The 19,657-nt window shown below is 61.9% G+C and overlaps 1 protein-coding gene across 1 annotated transcript in view; it reads left to right on the top strand.

Annotated features, from left to right (window-relative positions):
• The window catches only part of ITPKB (inositol-trisphosphate 3-kinase B), an 89,444-nt gene that overhangs the window by 60,228 nt on the left and 9,559 nt on the right, over nt 1-19,657 (top strand). The window contains exons 3-4 of the mRNA XM_058701451.1: nt 14,607-14,706; nt 15,912-16,125. Coding sequence (XP_058557434.1) covers nt 14,607-14,706; nt 15,912-16,125 — 314 coding nt within the window. The remainder of the gene's footprint in view (nt 1-14,606; nt 14,707-15,911; nt 16,126-19,657) is intronic.

The raw sequence follows: 19,657 nt of genomic DNA, 5'->3' as shown, positions 1-19,657 counted from the left end.
GTGTATGTGATCATGCCAATAACAAAACGGTGGGGGGGGGGGGGGGGGGGCGGGGGCGGTTAGTAAAGGATTTAATACTTTGTATTTTTTTAACTCAATTTTAATTTCAGTATACTTAACACACAGTGTTATATTATTTTCTGGCATGAAATATAATGATTCAACACTTCTGTACGTCACCCAGTGTCATGCCTGTGGATACATTAATGCATGCTTGGGAAAGGGGGGAAATTACACTTCTCTATCTGCCGGTGGTGGTAATGAATTATAACATCATAGTTTCTATTTTGAGTCTTGTATGGATTTGTCAGACTTCATAAAAACTGGTCCCTGCCTATTCACATTCGTGGGCTGAGCCAGATTTGGCTGGCTCTCTTCCTTTTTGGTTGGCCTGCAGAGTACTTCTTATTTTAATTTTGAAAAGTCTCTTTTTTAAAATCTTTTTCATGTGTATTCATTTTTGATAGAGACAGAGCGCACCTGGGGGCGGGGGGTGCGCAGAGAGAGAGGGAGACACAGAATCCGAAGCAGGCTCCAAGCTCCCAGCTGTCAGCACAGAGCCTGACGCGGGGCTTGACCCCACGAACGGTGAGATCGAAGTCGAACGCTTACCCGACTGAGCCACCCAGGCGCCCCGAAAAGTCTCTTTCAACCGAAGCAACAGAAATACAAACAGGAAAAAAAAAATCTTAAAGATAAATTTGGCAGAAATTCACAAATTTCCCCTTTCACAGGAAATCCAAAAATTGTAACTCTGTCTTTCCCTGTATTTCTTCGGGATTGATTAAACGTAAATAAAACAGCAAGGGGTCTGTGCTCTGAAGTCCCCTGGCTTTCCCCTAGCACCCGTGTCGGGCCTCCTCCGGGCTGACCTCGGATGCCGTCGTGTCCCCTCCCCCAGGCTGGGCCGCCGCTGGCAGCGGCCCCATAGCAGGTGCCCCGGTTCTAGAATCTGCTGAGCTCTGTCTGCTCGGCCGTGACCGAGCCGTGTCCCACGTCTCCGGGGCGCAGACAATGGAGCGCCAGCCGCGGCCGCATGGTTGGGCGGTTCAGAAGTCCCAGGTTCTATTTCAGGTTCTATGCCCGGCTGTGCCCTACCCCCGCGCCCCCCTGCCCGGCTGCGAATCTAACCAGAGAGGCCAGCTTTCTTGGGGCATTTGATTTTTTTTCCTTCAGACCTGAAGGGCCGGTGTCGCGCGCGGCGTGTGATCCAGTCAGGTGTTCAGAGTACCCCCTCATCTCCCCGTGTAATCTTTCCTCCGGTCTTCGAGGCGGGGCCGGCATCTCGCGCAGATGGAGAAGCTGCGAGAAAAGGGCGACAAGTCTGTCCACGCTCACGTGGCCAGTTGAGTAGACTACTTAAGAGCAGTAGAGGTCCTGAGGCCATCCTCGCGTTCGGCCCTCTTTAAGTCCAGGGGTGGGACCCACATGCTGTCAGCGGCTGGGCCGGTGACAGTGTAGGAACAGGGCCTGGTGACCGGAAGGGAAGCCCCGTCTCCAGGTAAGTTCCTCAGCTCCAGCCCGTGGATGGACGCCACGCGGGAGCGTGGGCCAGGTTATTTCAAAGACAGCTGGAGATCTGGAGTTTTGTGTGAAATGCCCTGATTTGTAAATGTCGGCCGCTGGTTTAGAAAAAAGGAAAAATTCTGACAAAGAAAATAAAGTCAGCTGGCCACTGGCTGGAGTGTGTGTGCGTTGAATTATCTGGTCGCTTGTCACGAAGTGGCCCTCCTCTGGGCCTGATTTAGCGTCGAGGGGGACCTTTACCAGACTTTGCTGGGAGGGGGAAGGAGAGAGCCTACTTCGGGGCAGAGAAGAGGAAACTCTGAGAAGCTGCCGGTCAGGTCACGACCTGGGGGCCAAGTGCTGTGTGAGTCGGTCGGCCGCCTGCGTTCCGGGGCAAATACGCTCCCATCTCCCTCCATCAGCCTGGAATCTGGGGGTCCCTGGAGGTTTATCGCCTTGCTTCCTTTTCGAAAAATTGAAATGACAGCGGCTTGAAAATGTTTTCTTCGGGGGCGCCTGGGGGGCTCAGTCGGTTAAGCGTCCGACTTCGGCTCGGGTCACGATCTCGCGGTTCGTGGGTTCGAGCCCCGCGTCGGGCTCTGTGCTGACAGCTCAGAGCCTGGAGCCCGCTTCCGATTCTGTGTCTCCTTCTCTGTCTGCCCCTCCCCCGCTTGTGCTCTGTCTTTATCAAAAATAAAGAAACGTAAAAAAAAAAAAAGAAAATGTTTTCTTCAGTTGGGTTTTTCTTTGGTGACTTCACTCGGAGACAGATGTGCCCTAATAATAGCATTGAAAGTTAAGAGGAATAAATCAGCCAGCTGTTTCTGTTCCCGAGAAGTGATGTCAGAAAGTTCCTACATGTGGGCCGTCCCCAGAGGCCTCAGAGGGACCGAGCCTGCGAGGGGGCTGCGGCCGCTGTGAGATCCCGGATCCCTCTCTGCGGGACCGCGTCCTCAGGGCTCTCTCTCGGTGACTTCCTCCAGGACACGTGTACTGCCCGGCTCGAGGCATGTGGACGGTCATCGCCTCTTCCCTGTGCCCGGAGGCAGGCTGGAGCGTGGGGAGACCCCGCCGGCCTGGAGCAGCCCCGACCTCCCAGTGTCTCTCTAGTTCCTTCTGTCCAGGATCCAAGCCCTTGGCGGGGAGGACTTCCCGAGGTCATTAAGCCCGGTCCTCAGCCTCTGCCATGTTTCAGATAACCCGCTCATGTCTCTTACTAGTGTTTTATTTCCCTTCACTCAGTGGGAAGGAGGCGAACTGCGTCGGACAGAACAAGCGGGCAGGCCGTGCAGGCGACAGGGGACTTTTGTGGGGCTCAGGCTTCGGGGCAGAGGGCGTTGTGTCTCAGGTGGACAGAAAGCCCGGCTGCCGTACGGAGATGCGTGTCCGTTGGCCGGCTTCTCGGTGCTTCTGAGGGAGCAGACCGGCGGGGCTGGGTGGAGCCCCTGTGCGCCCCGTCTAAGGAAGGACGGCCGGTGCTGCTTTGTCGAAGCCCACCCCGCCTGGAGCCATCCCGGGAGCCTCTGGAAGGGGTCTCCGGGTGAACGGATGAACGGAGTGTGAACTCATTGTAGCCTAAAGCGAAAAGTGAAGCCAACAGGTGTGGTGTCTCTGCTCGCGGTGGGTGGGGACGCCCCCTCCCTCCCCCACCCCCCGACAGATGCCAGGGGTACGTGGAGGTGCAGCCCCCACGCCTGTCCTCTGATGGGGAGTCCCTTCGCCCCTGTTCGCTCCCCTGGGAGGCGAGGCAAGCCTGCCTCCTGGCCTAGAGGCTCGTGAGCCGTGGGAAAGTGCTAAGTAAGCACTCAGGGCCCAGTTGACAGAGATGCTTGGGGGAAGCTCGATGAGTCAATCTGTTTATGAAAATCACACGTTACCGAGGAGGCAGACGTCAGGATGACCCGGGGGACAGCTGCCGAGTCTGGCTCCTACTTGGGGGACCACGGGTGTGTCTTCTTAGCGGCCCGTTTCCTGTGCCCCGGCCGTCTGCACGTGAGCAGAGACGGGCCCTGTCCCGGGCGGCTCTGGTCGGGACAAGGAGGCCGGGTGACTCACGGGCGAAACCCAGAGCCAGGCATCGGCAGCCTCTCGGGGGCAGGGCTGTGGCACTTCTTTGGAAACGAGCTCGGGGTTTCTGACCGTCTCTGCCCTCTGCTCGGTGCCAGCTAGCCAGGGGCGAGCCCGAGGAATCTGTCAGAAGTCCGAATTGCACCAACGTATCTTGCTGGGAAATAATTTTCTAAATATAGCTCCGTGGTCGATACTGCTTGTAAGTTCTCATGCGGGTATGCAAGGCTCTTCCTGAAAAGTTTCCTTGTTGGAAATTCCTTACGTGGGAGTTCCCAAAAATCTGGCTTTGGAGTTCGCCCAGAGCAACCCCCTTGGCCAATGTCTTAAGAGCACTTTCTGGGTTCTCAGAAGCCACTTAGGAGGCGGGGCTGTGTCCGTGGACATTCTTGGCCTGGAGAAGTAAACTTTCAGCAAGCTAGAGGTCGAGGAAGCCTTTGCCGTGTGCAGTCGTGTCCTTAAGCTTCCTGATTTATAACCAACCCCAAGACTCTCCATCCCGGGCTATCTTGGGAGAAATACACGGGCGGGGGGGGGGCCGTGAAAACTCTAACACGGAAGTTTGTTTGGGTAGCAGGGCTGTGCTCTGCCGTGACGTTTTAGATCCTTCAGCCGTTTTGCAGAAAACTGCCTTCCGTTTTCCTGGCGGTGTCAATGTCACGTCCCTGCGTGGGACCAAGGTGCGCGGCCCGGCCCGGCCCCGTCACCTGGTCGAGCCTCCGGGAACGGCTTCTTTCAGACCGTAGGTCCCCAGGGGAGGACGGGACGGGGGTGGGAAGGAGGTCGTGCGGGCAGCTGGTGACACAGGCCGGTGGCTCGAGTGCCAGGCTGCCTCTGCCTCTCACCTGCTGTCTCTCGCACTTGAACGCGGCTCCGGGGCCTTCTGGATTTCCAGAAAGACTCTTTAAGGTGAGCCCAGGCTCCACCGGGGTTCATTTCATGGCGAGGAATGGGACCCTTGTGGGGACACGCTTCCTGAAGGCTGTGGGCTTCACCCCCTGCACTTGCCTCATTGGGAGGAGGGATCCCAAGGCCAGCGCCCCGGGGATAGAGGAGGGGGCCCCCAGACCCTGCGGCTCACATCTGCTGAGATGTGGCAGGCGGAACCTCTGCCATTGTTTCACCCCCCAAAGAGGCACCCCCTTCGGGGCTCAGAGCAAGACAGGACCCCTAGGAGGTATGTTCACCGCACTGGATGCTTCTGTCCGCCAGCAGGCGCTGCGGGAAGGGGATTCAGTCCCTGCCGGGTAGGCGGTGGGGTGGCATTCACCTTATGCAAGTAAGGTGGGGCTCGGACAGGCTGCTAATAACTTGACTACACCGCCAGCCAGGAGTAACAGGATCGAAACCCGCTTTTATCTGGCCGTGAGCTTATTTGCCTCAGATGACAACGGGGCAGCCCAGCAGAGTGACGAAGCGTCTGCACCCCTGGAGCCAAACGGCCCGGGTTCGAATCCTGCCTTTGCCACTTACCAGCTATCGAACCTTGGGCCGGCGATCCAGTCTTCTGTGCCTCTGTGTCCCCATCTGCCACGCGCGACAGTGAGAGCCCCCGCGGGGTAGGCTGAGACACTCGTGCGGCACCTACATGATACGTAGTACTTAGCCAAGCACCGTGTCTGGCTCTAGTCGTCCATACGGGTTAGGTGCTTCTGTTACTGGCATGGCCCACGGGCTGCCGGCGTCACCACACTGCCTGCGCGGCCTCGCCCTTAGTGTCCGGGAGCTGGGAAGGAGGGGTCCAGCGCCTCCGGCCCCCCTCCCCCAAGCTAGGGGAGCAGGTGTGTGGGGCGGGGCTGGGGCAGGGCTGGCCCCCTGAGGAACTGGCCAGGGTGGGGGGCTCTGGGGGCACCGAGTGGCCCCAGCCCTTTGGCACCCGTGTCCGCTGACCAGTGAGGACCTTCAGTAAATTTCCACCCTCTGTAACTCGGCTTTGGTTTGTGTTTTTTTTTTGCATCTTACCAAAGTGAAAATAAGGTCTCTGGGGAAGGGTGGGAAGGGACCCGGTGTGCGTTGCAGGGGTGGACCCCCCCCTCCCACCACCCCTTCCAGCTGGGCAGAGCCCCGGGTGCCCTTTCCCAGAGGAAGAGCCGGGCCCTTCTGTCCCGTGAGCTTTGTCCACTGGGAAGTCAGCTGCTGGAGACTGCCCTCCCCCAGCCCCAGCTCTTCCCGCCTCTGGCCTCTCCCCGGTTTCCTCCTATTGTTGATTCCAGCCTGCAGGGCACAGCCTGGAGGCCCCCTGGCTCCTGGAAGGAGAGGCACTGGGCCTCTGCCTGTACCAACTTTTCCCTCCCTCCCTCCCTCCCTCCCTCCCTCTCTGTGCCCCTCTTTCTGGCTTTCCTTGCCCTCCCCCTCCCTCCCTCCTCCCCCCACCCCTCTGTGTTTCCTCCAGCCTTCCATTATTTTTAGTTCTTAAGAGGATGGAACCCAGGAGGGAGGAGGAAGGAGGAGCCAACTTGGGGACCTTCTAGACCAGAGACGGAGCTTTGTGGGGCCCCGCCTGGTAGGGAGGGTTGGGAACATCTCCATGAGTGAAGGCTCCCTCCGTTCCTGGGTAGCCAAACAAAGGCTGATTTGGCAAGACTGTGGGTCCACGGATGCCAGCTCCTGTGAAGCTAGGAATTGGGGCGGGGGGAGGTCTGGAGTATGCATGACTAGGAGAGCTTTCTTTGCTCGGTTGACCAGTTTGAGGGGGGGGTGGCCGCCAAGCCCTCACGCGTGTGTGTCAAAGACCCCTGGGGCCAGCCAGGCTGTCAACTGTCCAGGAACCACAGTGGGTGGTTAGTGGGTGTAGAGAACCAGGCAGACTGAGCAGGAAGTTCCTGCGAATATGCCACCCCCCACTCCCCCCCCCGCCTCCCTGGAGAGGTCTCTGGAAAAGTCCAGGCCCCGGCAGGTGAGTCCACGGAGGCGTGAGCCAGCTTGGGTGGATTTCGTCGTGCAGGAGGAGGGATGTGGCAGGGCCCGAGCCCTTGCTTTGTGCGGGGCCTGGGACGGCCGGCGGGCGGTCCTCCACTGCGTGTGCAGCTGGGGGGCCCACGGCGGTGCCGGGAGGAGCTCACCCTTCATGGGCAGACACCGCACCGAACACACAGTTAAGAAGCACTCGCACCTTCCCCTGCCTCGCGGAGGGCCCCGGAACCGGGCGCGTGGCTGGATTGGTGTCGAGACCCCTCAGAGCAGAAGGGCCGGCTTGCGGGTCCCAGCTTCGGAGACAGATAGGACGCAGATCAGCGGGAGGGAGGAGGGGGCCACTGCAGGCAGGGCGCCTGCACCTGTGTGAGCAGGGACCTGGGGGCGCAGCAGCCCTCTTCGGAGAGAGAGGACAGAGCGCCAAGCCCAGGACCCCGGGCAGTGCCCGCCTCTCGCACCCACAGTGGCCAAGAGGCTCGAGAGGAAGGCCCATCCTTGCTGCACTGCCCTAGCCCAGCCGTTGATCCAGAGTGGGGCTCCCTCCGTCGCTGGGCTCTCCAGGAGGACAGGTGCGGGGCAATGCAGGGGACCCGCGCCCAGCCCTAACCTCTGTGGAAAGTGTTCTGAACCCCCCACCCCCTCCAGCTTTGGGGCCGTCACGTGGGGGAGGCGGGAATGACAGAAAACCTTCCTCGGGTCTTTCTCGAAAAAAAGTGTTTCTGCATTTGGTTTTCAGGGGACTGTTCTTATTTGTTAAAGCGGGGGGCGGGGGGGGGGGAGGACAGTTAGTCTCCAAAGCCAGGCTCTTGTTCCTAGCCGCAGCCACCTGCCCTGCCAAGTCCTCGGGCTTAATTTTTCCGATCCTCGGGGTCTCGGTTTTGAAAGGCCTTCCCTCACCTCCTCCCACCCCCCGGCGGCCCCCCCCCCCCCGCCCCCTCCAAGCTCACAGCTCACTGTTGGCAGGGGCGGGTTTCGATTTTGGCCCCAGCGAGGTTTCTAACCGGGGTTGCAGGAGGGAACCACTGGGCCTGGGGGGGTGGGGGGTGGGGAGCCCTACCTGCCTGGGCTCGCCTAGCTGGCCCCACGGGAGCGCTCTGCCAGGGGGAACACAATGAACAAAGTTGGCCGGCCCCGGGACTCAGAGAAGCGCAGGCTTTCCCCCAGCGCCGGAGACAGAACCATCACCGGGGAAACCCTTGCTGCTGTTTTAGACCGAAAGAAGAAGGAAGAAAAAAAGCGTTTTTTCCAAACATGGACAAGTCAAGGAGTCGCGTTCAGACTTTTGCAAGATCGGAACAAAGGCGCTGACGCGGCGCGGGCCATCCGCCGGCCGGGACCTTTTCCATCCACTTGCAGGGCTTTGTTAAGGGTGTGTTGGGGAGGCAGTGCTGGGAACAGACTTGGAAGGAGGCAGGGCAGGCCTCTACTGAGGCCTCCCCCATCTGAAAGGTCACTCTTTGGACAAAGCCCTTGCTGTTGGCCTGAGGCTGTTTTTTAACTGGGGGCGAGGCCGGTCTCCCCAGCACGGGGAGAGAGGATGGGGTTGGGGGGGGCTAGTTACCCTGTTGGCTGAAATACAACAACATCCTCGGAGTTAAATGGTGTGAACCAGGAAGCTGTGTGACCTCGGGCAAGTGACTTAACCTCTCCGGACGCATGTCATCATTCGCAGAAGGACGCATGTCATCATTCGCAGAAGCAGCGTCGTGCGTGAGGGTGACCGTGAGGTGTTACTGATATGCCCGGCAACACGCCAGACGTGTGACGGGCGATGTCTTCGCCCGTCTCCCCCACAAGCCAGTCACCGCCACTCACCAGCGTGCACACACGCTCGTGCGTACGCGCACGGGAGCAGCGGAGCCCAGGTTCCCAGCGTGTTTTCGAGAGTCGCGGGGTCCAGAGAAAATTCCCCTTTTCTGATGTCTTCGAGATTTGCCCTCGTCTCTTTCAGACTTAAAAGAAAAAAATGGAGACTCTCGTGATTTTCTGCAAAGACCAGGTAGCCAAGTAGTCAGACTGTTTAGATAAAAGGGACGTGCTGGAGGAAAAAGTGGAAGATTGGGGGAAAAGTTAGGTGGGGAGAAGTTAAGGAAAGGATATAAAATCCCCTTTATAAAATGAAACTTGCTCCGTAATCTCTTTGCCCCCCAAAATAGCCGTGTTCTGCGGTGCTTGGCAGATGGGGTTATTTGGGAAACTTTTCTCTCTTGGGCAGCTTTACGGATTCTCTGAACCCGAAAATTTTGCCAGTGCCTGGCCTGGCCTGGCCCGGCCGGCTCGGACTCTCCCCGCATCTGGGGCCTCGGGAGGTGCTGTGCGGGCTCCCACCACATGAGCACCCACGGGGAGGCTTTGCAAGCGGCTGACCACACAATGAGCTCATCTGCTTGCCACTTAGCCACGATCCGATCCTCTGGAAGTGCCCAGATGGATCCTTGCCAGGCTTCCGTGCGTTGGAGGTGAAAACTGTTTCAACTAAAAAGGAAAAAAAAAAAAAAGTCACAGAAGTCAAAGCAAACTGAACACCTAAGGTTCGCCTGCCCCGTGACCGTGTACGGAGCCCCTGTACATATGTATTCTTTCCTCCGCAGTCCTCCCCGCGACCTTATGGGCCGGGCATGTGCGATGTTCTCGAGCCCAGTTTACAGTTGCCAACGCTGACCGACAGGTGCAAAGGCTTGCTCGCAGCTGCAGCCGAGAGGAGGTAGACCAAGGGGTCCCTCTGCCTCCCAAACATGATCGCGCTCTGTTTCATTGTGCTGCCTTCCAGAAGGCAGCGAAATCCAGCATGAAGGCCAGCCTTTCCAGCCCGGGCCTGGCGACGTCGAGGGAAGGGAGGCTGGAGGAAGGGGCTGGCCGCGCTGGGGTAAACATGGGGCCGTGAGTAGCTGTCTTCAGGAGGCCTGCTTCTCCAGACGGTGCAGGCAGTGCCGTGGCCGATGGGAGTGGGGGGGTGGGGTGGGGGGTGCAGGGCCCCGAAGAGCCCGCACCTGTCCGGAAACCTCAGCTTGTGCCAGGAGGCTCCCAGTGGGTCCCAATGGGCAGATGCAGCCTCCCTCGCATGCCTCTTGGCTTTGGTCTCCCTCTTCCTGAACCGCTGGGGCTGTGCTCAGCCTGCAGGCCTGGAGGGCCGTGGTGGCCTCTCGGGGACCCCCTGCAAGGGAGTGCGCGGTGGGGCCAGGTCCTGGGGGCCCGGCTCTCAGGGGGCTCACGCTTGCCCGGGTAGGAGCTGGCGTGCAGGTGTCTCGTGCCCAGAGCATTCTAGAAACACCCGGGGGGAAGGGGGCAGCTGAAGCAGAGGAAGGGCTTCCAGGGAAAGGGGCACCGGGCTGCGCAGGGTTAGCGAAGTTCTCTGCAGCCGTTCTGGGGAGAGATCCCTGACGGCAGAGACAGGCACCTGGCAGGTGTCTCAGGGTGGGTGCGGGGAGGTGTGTGGGGCCAGGCTCACGGGCCTGGGACACCATGTTTGGTGAACGGCCGCGCGGCCGCCTGTGGATGGGGGTAGGGGGCACCAGGCGGCTAAACGTCCCATAGTGCGTGAGGCAGCCCTGGAACCAGAGGGATCTCTGTCCCCGGCATCACTACCCTTTTTATTGGCTGCGAGGGGCAGGCGGTGGCTGGAAGGAAGGCAGGAGGCAGACCCCAGAGGGCCCTGAGGGCTGAGCTGAGGAGAGAGAGTGCCAGCCCTGGGCAGCTCCTGCAGGGGCGGGGAATGGGCACTAGGCTCTGACACCCCCCTGGGGGTCTAGTGTCCTCTCCATGTGCAAGAAGGAGGCCACCAGGGAAGACAGAGCAAGTCCAGACCCAAGGAACAGGCAGAAGGTGAACGAGGGGAGGGCTGACTCGTGACCATCCTCCCCTCTTCCCTGCGCCATTCCCTCCTCCCCCTCCTCCTCCTCCCCCTCCTTCCCGCGCCACTCTCCTTGTCTGTTTATGGAAGACTGAGGTGATCCTAGTCATTAGCCCTTTCATTCATTGGAGGCGGGGTTTCCCTGCAACAGACGTAGGGTGTCTGGGGGACCCAGCCGGAGGATGGCGTTTTCCCAGGAGCCACAAGCATCACGGGGAGGCTTGGGGTCTGGTTTAGAAAAACACACAGATGGGTGCCTGGGGGGCTCAGTCGGTTGAGCGTCAGACTTCAGCTCAGGTCACGATCTCACGGTTTGCGAGTTCGAGCCCCGCGTCGGGCTCTGTGCCGACAGCTTGGGGCCTGGAGCCTGCTTGGGATTCTGTCTCCTCTCTCTGCGCCTGCCCTGCTTATTCTCTCTCTCTCTCTCTCTCTCAAAAATAAATAAAACCTTTAAAACACACACACACACACACACACACACACACACACACAATCAGACACCCCCTGCCCCCTGGGCCCCCTCCCTGGGGCTCAGCCTGGGCCCCGCAGCCCGCTGGCCAGTGAATACTTTCTGCCCAGGCTCTCAGGGCCTCTGGCATCTCTGAGTCCAAGATGAGAGATGCGGCCGAGAACCACAGGCCGGAGCCGTGCGCTCTGAGGTTCTGGGCGTTGAGTGAAGGCGTCCGCCCCACACGGGTCCTGGCCCCCAGAGTCGCTTCTGCTGTGAGGCCGGGCACCTCTAGACTGAAGAGGCAAGGGGAGCCGGAAGGTGCTGTGTCCTGAGCCTCCGGTCCCTGCTGGCAGGTTCGGGAGCGTCACTGGCTGGCCAAGGCCGGAGGAGCCCAGTCTGGGGTTTGCCCGTCCCACCGAGATTCTTCTGTCCCCTTGAGGAGGGTCGGGGCTTGCGGCCAGGTGGTGTTCTCCCCCTACAGCCCTGCCCACATTCTCTCCGCTCCTGTCAGGTCAGGGGCGGGGGCTGCCTGGAGCGGTTTCCAAACATCCGGCATCTCCAGGCCGCTCACCTGTCCCGTCCTGCTGGCTTCTGGTCCTTTCCTTCCCCTTGACGTGCTCCCGAGAACATCCCAAGTGCACGACTCCAGCCACGGGCAGATCTGCCTGCTGGGAGAGGCCTGTGTGATCCCGTAGTTGCCCCTGCCCAGCCCCAAGGTGGGACCTTTCGGGGTTTTGGTGGCCAGCCTCGGAGCGTCTCCCAAGGGCTCAGGACCCTGCTGCTAAAGGGGCATTCAGGAGACTCCCCAGAGCAGGCTGCCAGCCCCACTGCCCAGGGGACCCGCCTCGAAGAAACCTCCTTGTTGCCCTTCCCAGCCCGTCTGCCGTTACCTGGCGCGGCGTCCTCAGGGCTGGCGGAGACCGTGGGTCAGGGCCCTCGCCTGGCGTCAGGCGCAGCCGCTGTAGGATTGGGGCCCGGTCCCCGGGGGTGAGCCAGCAGCTGCCGGCGCCTGTGGGCGGGAGCGGAGAATGGGATAACTGGGGGCAGCGGCCACCCCGGGTGTCCTGGGAGGTGAGGAAGGAACGCGTCTCCGGGAGCCGCGACCACACTGAGTGGGTCTGACCAGCCCCGGGCTCGGTGGTCTTTACTCCTTAGTAACCACGGTGACGCCTGCGCTTAGCTCCAGACGGGCTGCTCCCCGGGGTAACTTCAGAGACCCCCCCCTTCCTTGAACGCAGAGCTGAGACCCTCCCCCACGTACCCTGTGATCGCTGAATGGCTTTACCTCCTGGGATAGGGGCGGGGGGGACCGAGGGTTGCTGTCATCCTACAGGCAAGACAATAAGGCCACCGGGAGGGTCAGGAGCCTGTCCAGGGTCAGTCAGTGAGGAGGGGCTGGAGCCAGGACTCCGGCCCAGGCCGACCCGCCTCTTCCCACTGCGTATGCTGCCCTGCCCCGGGCCTCCTGGCCTCACCTGCTCACCCTCGTCCCCCACCGCCTCCAGCTGCCCTTCCCAGCAGGCCTGGACCCAACCGTTCCAGACCCGGGCCGGGGCTCTGTCACACAGGCCCCTGCCTGTGACAGTCTTCCCCCTGCCCCCACCCTGCCTCTGCCGGGCGCAGCCAACACGAAGGCCTTCCTTCCTAGCATTCCCCCGTCTTTGCACGCCCCTCCCTGGCCGAGGGACCACCGCGTCTGCAGACACAGTGTGAGGTCACACACCGCAGCCGGGTGACAGCTCTAGTCTTCCTCCGAGGGGCTTTGCAGTTGGGATGCGTGTCCCCGGGCCCCTGAGGGTCCAGCAGTCAGTGCAAGGAGCCCGGTGGCCCAGCTGTCCCTCCCTCACGAGGCAGAGGAGGAAACTGGGGCCCGAGAGGGGCGTGTAGAAGGGGAGCGTGGGTTTATTGTTCCCTGACGGGGCAGTGGCCCGGGATGGGGTCACATGCACCTGCCAGACCCTCGTCCCCCTCCCCCCCCCCCCCCCCCCCCGAGCTCTGCTGGCAGGACGTGGCTGGCAAGTGGTGGCCAGCTGTGCACGTTTCCTCTGGACCCACCTTGACGTCTCCCCACTCCCCCCTCCCGGCTCATCTCGTGCAGTGAGGTTTTCCCGTTGTGCCTCCCCCTACATTGTTTGTGCGCCCTTCTGGGGGCTTAGATAAGAAACTCCTCGGCCTTCCTTAGCCTTCTTTGGTGATCTCCATCGGAAGGATCTAGAAAAACAACCTTGCCAGCAGAGGCCCGGCCCTCCCGTCACGTGGGCTGGCGAGGGCTGGCCTCGTGCAAGAATAGACCAGGTCTCGGTGGCGGGGTGAGGGTTTCTGGCACCGGAGGAGGATTGCCAGGTTCCAGCAGACGCTTCTCCTTAAACAGATTTTCACTTGAGAGCCGGGTGACAGCGGCGGCTGATGTGACCTTGGTTTCACCTTGGGCACCCGCAGCCTCCGCAGCGACGCGGCCGTGGGGCAGGGAGCGAGCCCCCCGGGTCTTCGGGGTCCCCGGTCGAAGCGGGCCCCTCCTCATGCCCCCCCCTCCCGCACAGCTTCTAGCCTCTTCTCCCGGCGCTGAGCCTCGTGGCTTTGCTCTGTGTTTTGCCAGTCAGGGACCCGCCTTCTCAGGAACCGGTGGTGGTCCCCTGGCTCTGACTTGCAGCTCGGGTTCTCGGGCCTGTGCGCTTCTGCAGAAACGTTGACTGCTGGGGGAGGAGGGGATTTTTGTAAAGCAGTGGTGTGGGTGAAGGTTCCAGAACCGTCCCCGTCGCTCGTGTCCCTGAGGCTCGGGCTCTCCCCGCCGACGGGACGGCGACTGTCCTGTGTGCCTGTTGGGACGATAAAGTCGGGTGCGAAATAAGTGTCCGTTCTCCTTTCTGCCAGGGCGCCCTCCTGCACACACACGCACACACACACACACACACACACACACACACAAACACTCTCCTTACTTGAGAAACACCCTCAGAAGGAGAAGTACCTTGAAGAGGAGGGAACTGCGGGCCCACTCACCCCTGTGTGCACCCGAGCCACGGGGTGGAGGGTGCTGTCCCCGGGGAACTCCCTGCAAGGTCTCTCTTCAAACCGCCCGCAGGCAAGAAGGGCCTCTGTGCAGCAACGTCTGCAGACACAGTGTGAGGTGACACACCGCAGCCGGGTGACAGCTCTAGTCTTCCTCCGAGGGGCTTTGCAGTTGGGATGCGTGTCCCCGGGCCCCTGAGGGTCCAGCAGTCAGTGCAAGGAGCCCGGTGGCCCAGCTGTCCCTCCCTCACGAGGCAGAGGAGGAAACTGAGGCCCGAGAGGGGCGTGTAGAAGGGGAGCGTGGGTTTATTGTTCCCTGACGGGGCAGTGGCCCGGGATGGGGTCACGTGCACCTGCCAGACCCTCGTCCCCCCGAAGGTCCCCTTGCACCTGGGCACTTTGTCGAGCTCTCGCTGGCCGTCTGCTGCGTAGATGACGGAGGTGACGTCCTTGGAGCCCTGTGGGCTTGACATTTGTCATCCTGGGGCCACAGGCAGCGAGTCCGCTGGCTTTGGATTTGTCCTAGCCCGAAAGCAGTAGTTCCCTTTTTTAAAATGTGTATTTATTTATGTGGGGGGTGGGGAGAAAATTGGGCATGTGAGTGGGGGAGGGGTGGAGAGACAGGAAGAGAGAGAACCTCAAGCAGGCTCCGCCCTGTCAGCGCAGAGCCCGACCCGGGGCTCGAGCCCACGAACCGCGAGATCGTGATCTGAGCCGAAACCAAGAGTCGGACGCTCAACCGACTGAGCCGCCCGGGCGCCCCTGTGGTTTCCTTGCTAACAGAGAGTTTTCTCATTCGCTTGTTTCTAGAGCAAATCATGGCGGAAAATAAAAAACATGGTGCACTGGTCCCCCTTCGTCATGTCCTTCAAGAAGAAATACCCCTGGATCCAGCTGGCAGGACACGCAGGTAGCTGGAGGCCCTCGTGGAAGCTCCCCCGGGACCCAGGTGGAAGCATCTGGAACGGGATCTCTCGGGGACAGTGGCGTGCTCCCCGGCTGCGGCCCGAGCACTGCCCTGAGAACACGGGAGGACAGCACCCCCTGCGGAGCCTGTCCCGTCCCCAGACGCACACGCAGCCCCCCTTCCTCGTCTCTGTCTCTTTCGGTGTCTCCGTCTCCCCCTTCTGTCTCTCTCCCGCTTCGCCTCAGCAAAATACGCGAAACCATCATCTTCCAGCTCGCCCACCGTCTGCCATCTTGGACAGAGAGGCAAGGCTCAGCGTGCCATTGGGCGCCCACTGCATCCCCACGTCGCCATGGTCTTAGGGGTCACGGCATTCGTGGAGATGTGGGGGTCTGCCCCGACGGAGCTTGTAGGAGGCGGAAGGTGCAGGCAGATCACCCCACAAGCGAAGGACAGTGTAGAGTCCTGGGTGCAGGCGGCCAGGGCGCCCGTCGCCCGCGGGGGACGAGGGGACATCTGTAGCCAGAGCCTGAGCGCTGGCTGGTCCACGTGCGGGGGCCCCTTGGTGGGCCTCATCCCCTGGGAGGTTTCCGTGGCTGCCCCGGACTTGACCTTCACGACCACAGACCAGCCCAGGGTCCGACACCTCTTTTATATCCCCCGCACGTGGGCCCAAGGCACTTGGGTGGACACCCTTCCTAAATAAATACGTCCCCGACGGCGTGACTCAGGGTCACGTCGCGGGTGGCCTGTGCCGGGCCTCGGACCCCCGCTTCTCAGCCAGCGTCCCTGCCCTGGGACTGAACCTGCCCCATCAGAGCTTCTGCCCTGAGACCGGAGGCGCCGTCACTGCCCGAGGACTGGACCGATGAGGGGGTGGGGGTGGTGACAGTGACACAGGAAGAGGAGTGGCTGGGTCTCGCGTGTGTGAACCCTGCAGTGAGCGCTGGTGCCCCTCCATCTGCAGAAGAAGAGCCTGGGGTCAGGGAAGCTGGGGACCCAGCCCGGTTTGCAGCCAGGACTTGCCTCCACTCCCCTTACAGTGCTCGGTCCACGAGTGGGGACCTGGGGGCACCTTCAGCCCCGGTGCTTATTGGGCGAGCAGCCCCGGGAGACCTACCGCGGGGGCTGGCGGGCAGGTGGGGGGAGGTGAGAGCGGGGAGGGTCTCGGACACGGACCCAGGGTCTCCCCCGACCTTGCTCTGCAGGGAGTTTCAAGGCGGCTGCCAACGGCAGGATCCTGAAGAAGCACTGTGAGTCGGAGCAGCGCTGCCTCGACCGGCTGATGGCCGATGTGCTGAAGCCCTTTGTCCCTGCCTACCACGGCGACGTGGTGAAAGACGGAGAGCGCTACAACCAGATGGACGACCTACTGGCCGCCTTCGACTCGCCCTGCGTGATGGACTGCAAGATGGGCATCAGGTGAGCTGGGCCTGGGGTGCGGCAGGGCAGGCTCGGGGCGTGGGTGACGCCATCCCGCAGAGGGGACGGGACCCCGGCTTTGCCCCTCACGGCCTCCCCCCTTTTCCAGAGCCAGCAGCTGTGGGGCCGGAAGAGGGGCTCCGTGCTGAGCCTCCCTGGGAGGGGTGGGGCAGAGAGAACTGCCTTTCTGGGCAGGTGGGATTGCCGGGCAGCAAGGTGGTGGCCGCACGGGGAGACTGGGGTAGAGGGTCTTAGCGCCCCCCCGCGCCCCCACCCGTGGGAAGGGGGAGCTGGTCAGTGGAATATGTTGGGGTGCCCACGAAGGTTCGCCCCTGCCCTACGAGTGCGGTGGAGGGGGGAGCCCGGGAGCTGCTTTCACGGGGGACGGGCCGGGGTGCTCCAGGGCGCCCGGAGAGGGCACAGAGGCCGGAAGGGGGTGCTCGGGCCTGTGCACGGACTCGGATCCGACTCCTGGCGCCTGCCCCGGGAGATAAGCCCGAGCTTGGAGAGGACTCGGAGGGAAGGAGACCAGCAGCATGGCCAGGAGGAGACCGGGTGATGCGCAGAGCCGAGGGGACCCGAGACCCCTCCGCCCGCAGCTCTGGGCCCTGCTTTGGCGGCGTGGTTTTCTCCTCCATCTCGGCCTTGGGCCGCTCCGTCCCAAGGAGTCACCGAGCGGCTCCCTCTCTCCTGCTGCGGGCAGGGCTCGTGAAGTCCTCCCGGGCTGTTGGCCACGTGGTATTGGGGTGCTGTGCTCCCCTCGGGGGGGAAGCCGCCCAGGCTACACAGCCAGACGCCTGGCTCGTCCATCCGCCCACGGCTCGCTGGGGAGACCGGGCTTCGGGGAGCGGCTCAGAGCTGGGGCCTGGGTTTGCTTTGGATGGTTTTTATTCTTACGAGAATGAGAAAGCGTGTGTGTGTGTGTGTGTGTGTGTGTGTGTATGCGCACACGTGTGCAAGGCAGGCAGGGGCCAGGAGACAAGAGGGCCCGACAGCCCCCTTCCTTCCCTCCTCATTCCTGGGACTGTGTCTTCAAGTCAGACCCTGCAGGCCATGTTCGTCGCGAGGCCCCCAGGCAGGGACCGGAGATGGGGAAGTACAGGCCCTTCTATTTGCTCTCTCGCTGTCCTTGACCTCCCTCCCCCGCACCCTTCCTCCCTCCCTCCGCTCCAGCCCACAGGGAGGAAACAGAATGTCCCTCCAGCCACCGCTTGGCCGCTGCCCTTCCCCAGAGTCTTATTTCTGTCCCCGGAAGGCCCTCCCCGGTGCACCAGGATGGGCCCTCTCAAGGGAAGACACAGAAATATTCCGATTAGCGTTCACTCAGACCGTGGCCCAAAAAAGCACGCGCTGCGGGAGGGATGTGTGGAAAGTCCGTCCCACGAGGCTGCCCCGTGTAGCTGTCTGTTCCCTGGGAGGCTTCTGGGGACTGGCGCCCCCTAGGCCCTGCCTGTGTCTTCAGCTTCTGTCCCACTGCGCCCCGGAGCGACCGGCGAGGCTGGGACAGCGTTAGCTCACTTGGGAGAGGGGCCTCGAGGCGGAGGCTGTGGGGTGAGAGAGAGGTCTGTGTGGAGGGGAGGGAAGAACTGGTCCTGCCCCAGCTTCTCCTCCGCTTCACGATGCAAGGGATGGGCCCTCCTCCGCTCCTCACTGCCACCGGGAGACATGGGTCCTGCGTGGTCCAGTCCGAGCAGGGGGACATCAAACACAGAGGTGCGGGGACTCGGACTCAGCAGGGCCCCGGGTCCGTGCCAGGCTTCCAGCTGCAGACCATGCCCCGAGGGGGCTCCGTGGGGCCCCAAGTCCATGCTGGGTCGATCCAGAACCCTTAACCCCAGACAGAACCCGTCCTAAGACCAGCAGTCCATGGCCACGCCCAGTGCTTGCCAGAGGGAGGAGGCCGGAGCCCAGGGCCACCACCATCACTGAGTCCCAGGCATGAGGGGTTGAGACCTGTCACGGGGAAGCAGTAGACGGCTGACCAGCCAGGCCAGCTTCAGCCACAAGCTGGGGGGAGGGGTGGGGGGGCGCTCAGGAAAAGGTGACGTGGCACCTGTAGTGTCCTAAATCGGGGGCATCGGGGACGGCGGTTCCACGTGGATGTATGCTTGTGTTCCAGGGACTTTTCTTAGATTCTCCCCCGTAAGCCTGTGTGCTGTGTGTCACACGAGTCTTCCTGATGTCGGGGCTGGGGGTGGAGACAAGGACCGTCCCCAGCTTTGGCGCGCGAGCTGTGGGTGCCCACAGGCTTGCCGCCTACCCACCCTTCGCCCTGAGTGGCCGTCCCCCCACCCCCGTCCCCCGCAGAGGCCTCTGCTCCCCCATCCCGCTGCCGGATGGAGGCGGGAGGCCCGGCCAGGCCAGCACTGGGGAGCTCAGGCCCCGCCGTGTCGCTGCTGACCGGTGCCCCGGACGGAGGGTGAGCGACCCCACCCAGACTGGCTGCAGGGGCCCTTCCTGGAAAAAGCCCCAGGCCTGCTTCCTGTTTAAGGAGCTACTGAAAGCTCTCTGCGGAAGTGCGGCCGCCCACCCGCCCCGCAGGCCCCCACAGTGGGCCCCGGAGCATGTGGGGCGGCCAGCCCACCCCCGGCCACGTGGCACGCACACACAGCCGCACCCGGGCCGGCCCGACATGACTCCACGCAAAAGCATCCTGCCCCTCGGCCTCTGCCTTGAAGCTCCTGCCATCCCTGACCTGGCTCGGCGGGCACCGTGGTGTGTGCGTGTGTGCGTGGGGGGGGGGTGTGCATGGCTGTGTGCATGCATGAGTGTGCGCGCACGTGTGCGTGGGGGTGTGTGCGTGGGGGATGAGTGTGTGCATGGGGGTGTGGGTGCACGTGTGTGTTAATGGCTGTGTGCGCACGTGCGTGTGTGCGTGTGTGTATGCACGTGTGCTTGGGGTATGCATGGCTGTGTGCACATGTGCATGGAGGGTGTGCGTGGCTGTGCGCAAGCCCGTGCGTGGGTGTGCATGGCTCTGTGCGCGTGTGGGGGTGTGCAAGTGTGCGTGTGTGTGGGTGTACATGGCTGTGTGTGCATGTGTGTGTGGGGGGATGCATGGGTGTGCGTGCGTGTGGGGTGTGTGTGCATGAGTGTGTGGGGGGGGTGTGCATGGGTGGGTGTACATGTCCACGGGGTGTGCACGTGTGCGTGCATGGCTTGCACACACTGCGTACGTGCATGAGTGTGCATGCGTGTGCATGAGTGCACAGTGTGGGTGTGAATGTGTGTGCGTAGCAGTGTGCATGGCTGTGTGTGCATGCACGTGCATGGGGGTGTGCATGTGTGGGTGTGTACATGGCTGTGTGTGCATGTTGTGTGGGGGGGTGCATGGATGTGCGTGCGTGTGGGGTGTATGTGCATGAGTGTGTGTGGGGGGTGTGCATGGGTGTGTGGGTGTATGTGTGCATGGGGTATGAACGTGTGTGTGCATGGTTTGCATGCACTGTGTATGTGCATGAGTGTGCACGCGTGTGCATGAGTGCATGTTGTGGGTGTGAATAATTGTGCATAGAGGTGTGCATGGCTGTGT

This window comes from Neofelis nebulosa, chromosome 15 (assembly GCF_028018385.1).
Source record: "Neofelis nebulosa isolate mNeoNeb1 chromosome 15, mNeoNeb1.pri, whole genome shotgun sequence".
Classification (NCBI taxonomy): Eukaryota; Metazoa; Chordata; class Mammalia; order Carnivora; family Felidae; genus Neofelis; species Neofelis nebulosa.
Note: the sequence above shows the minus strand (reverse complement) of the source record. Positions and strands in the feature narration are given on the sequence as shown.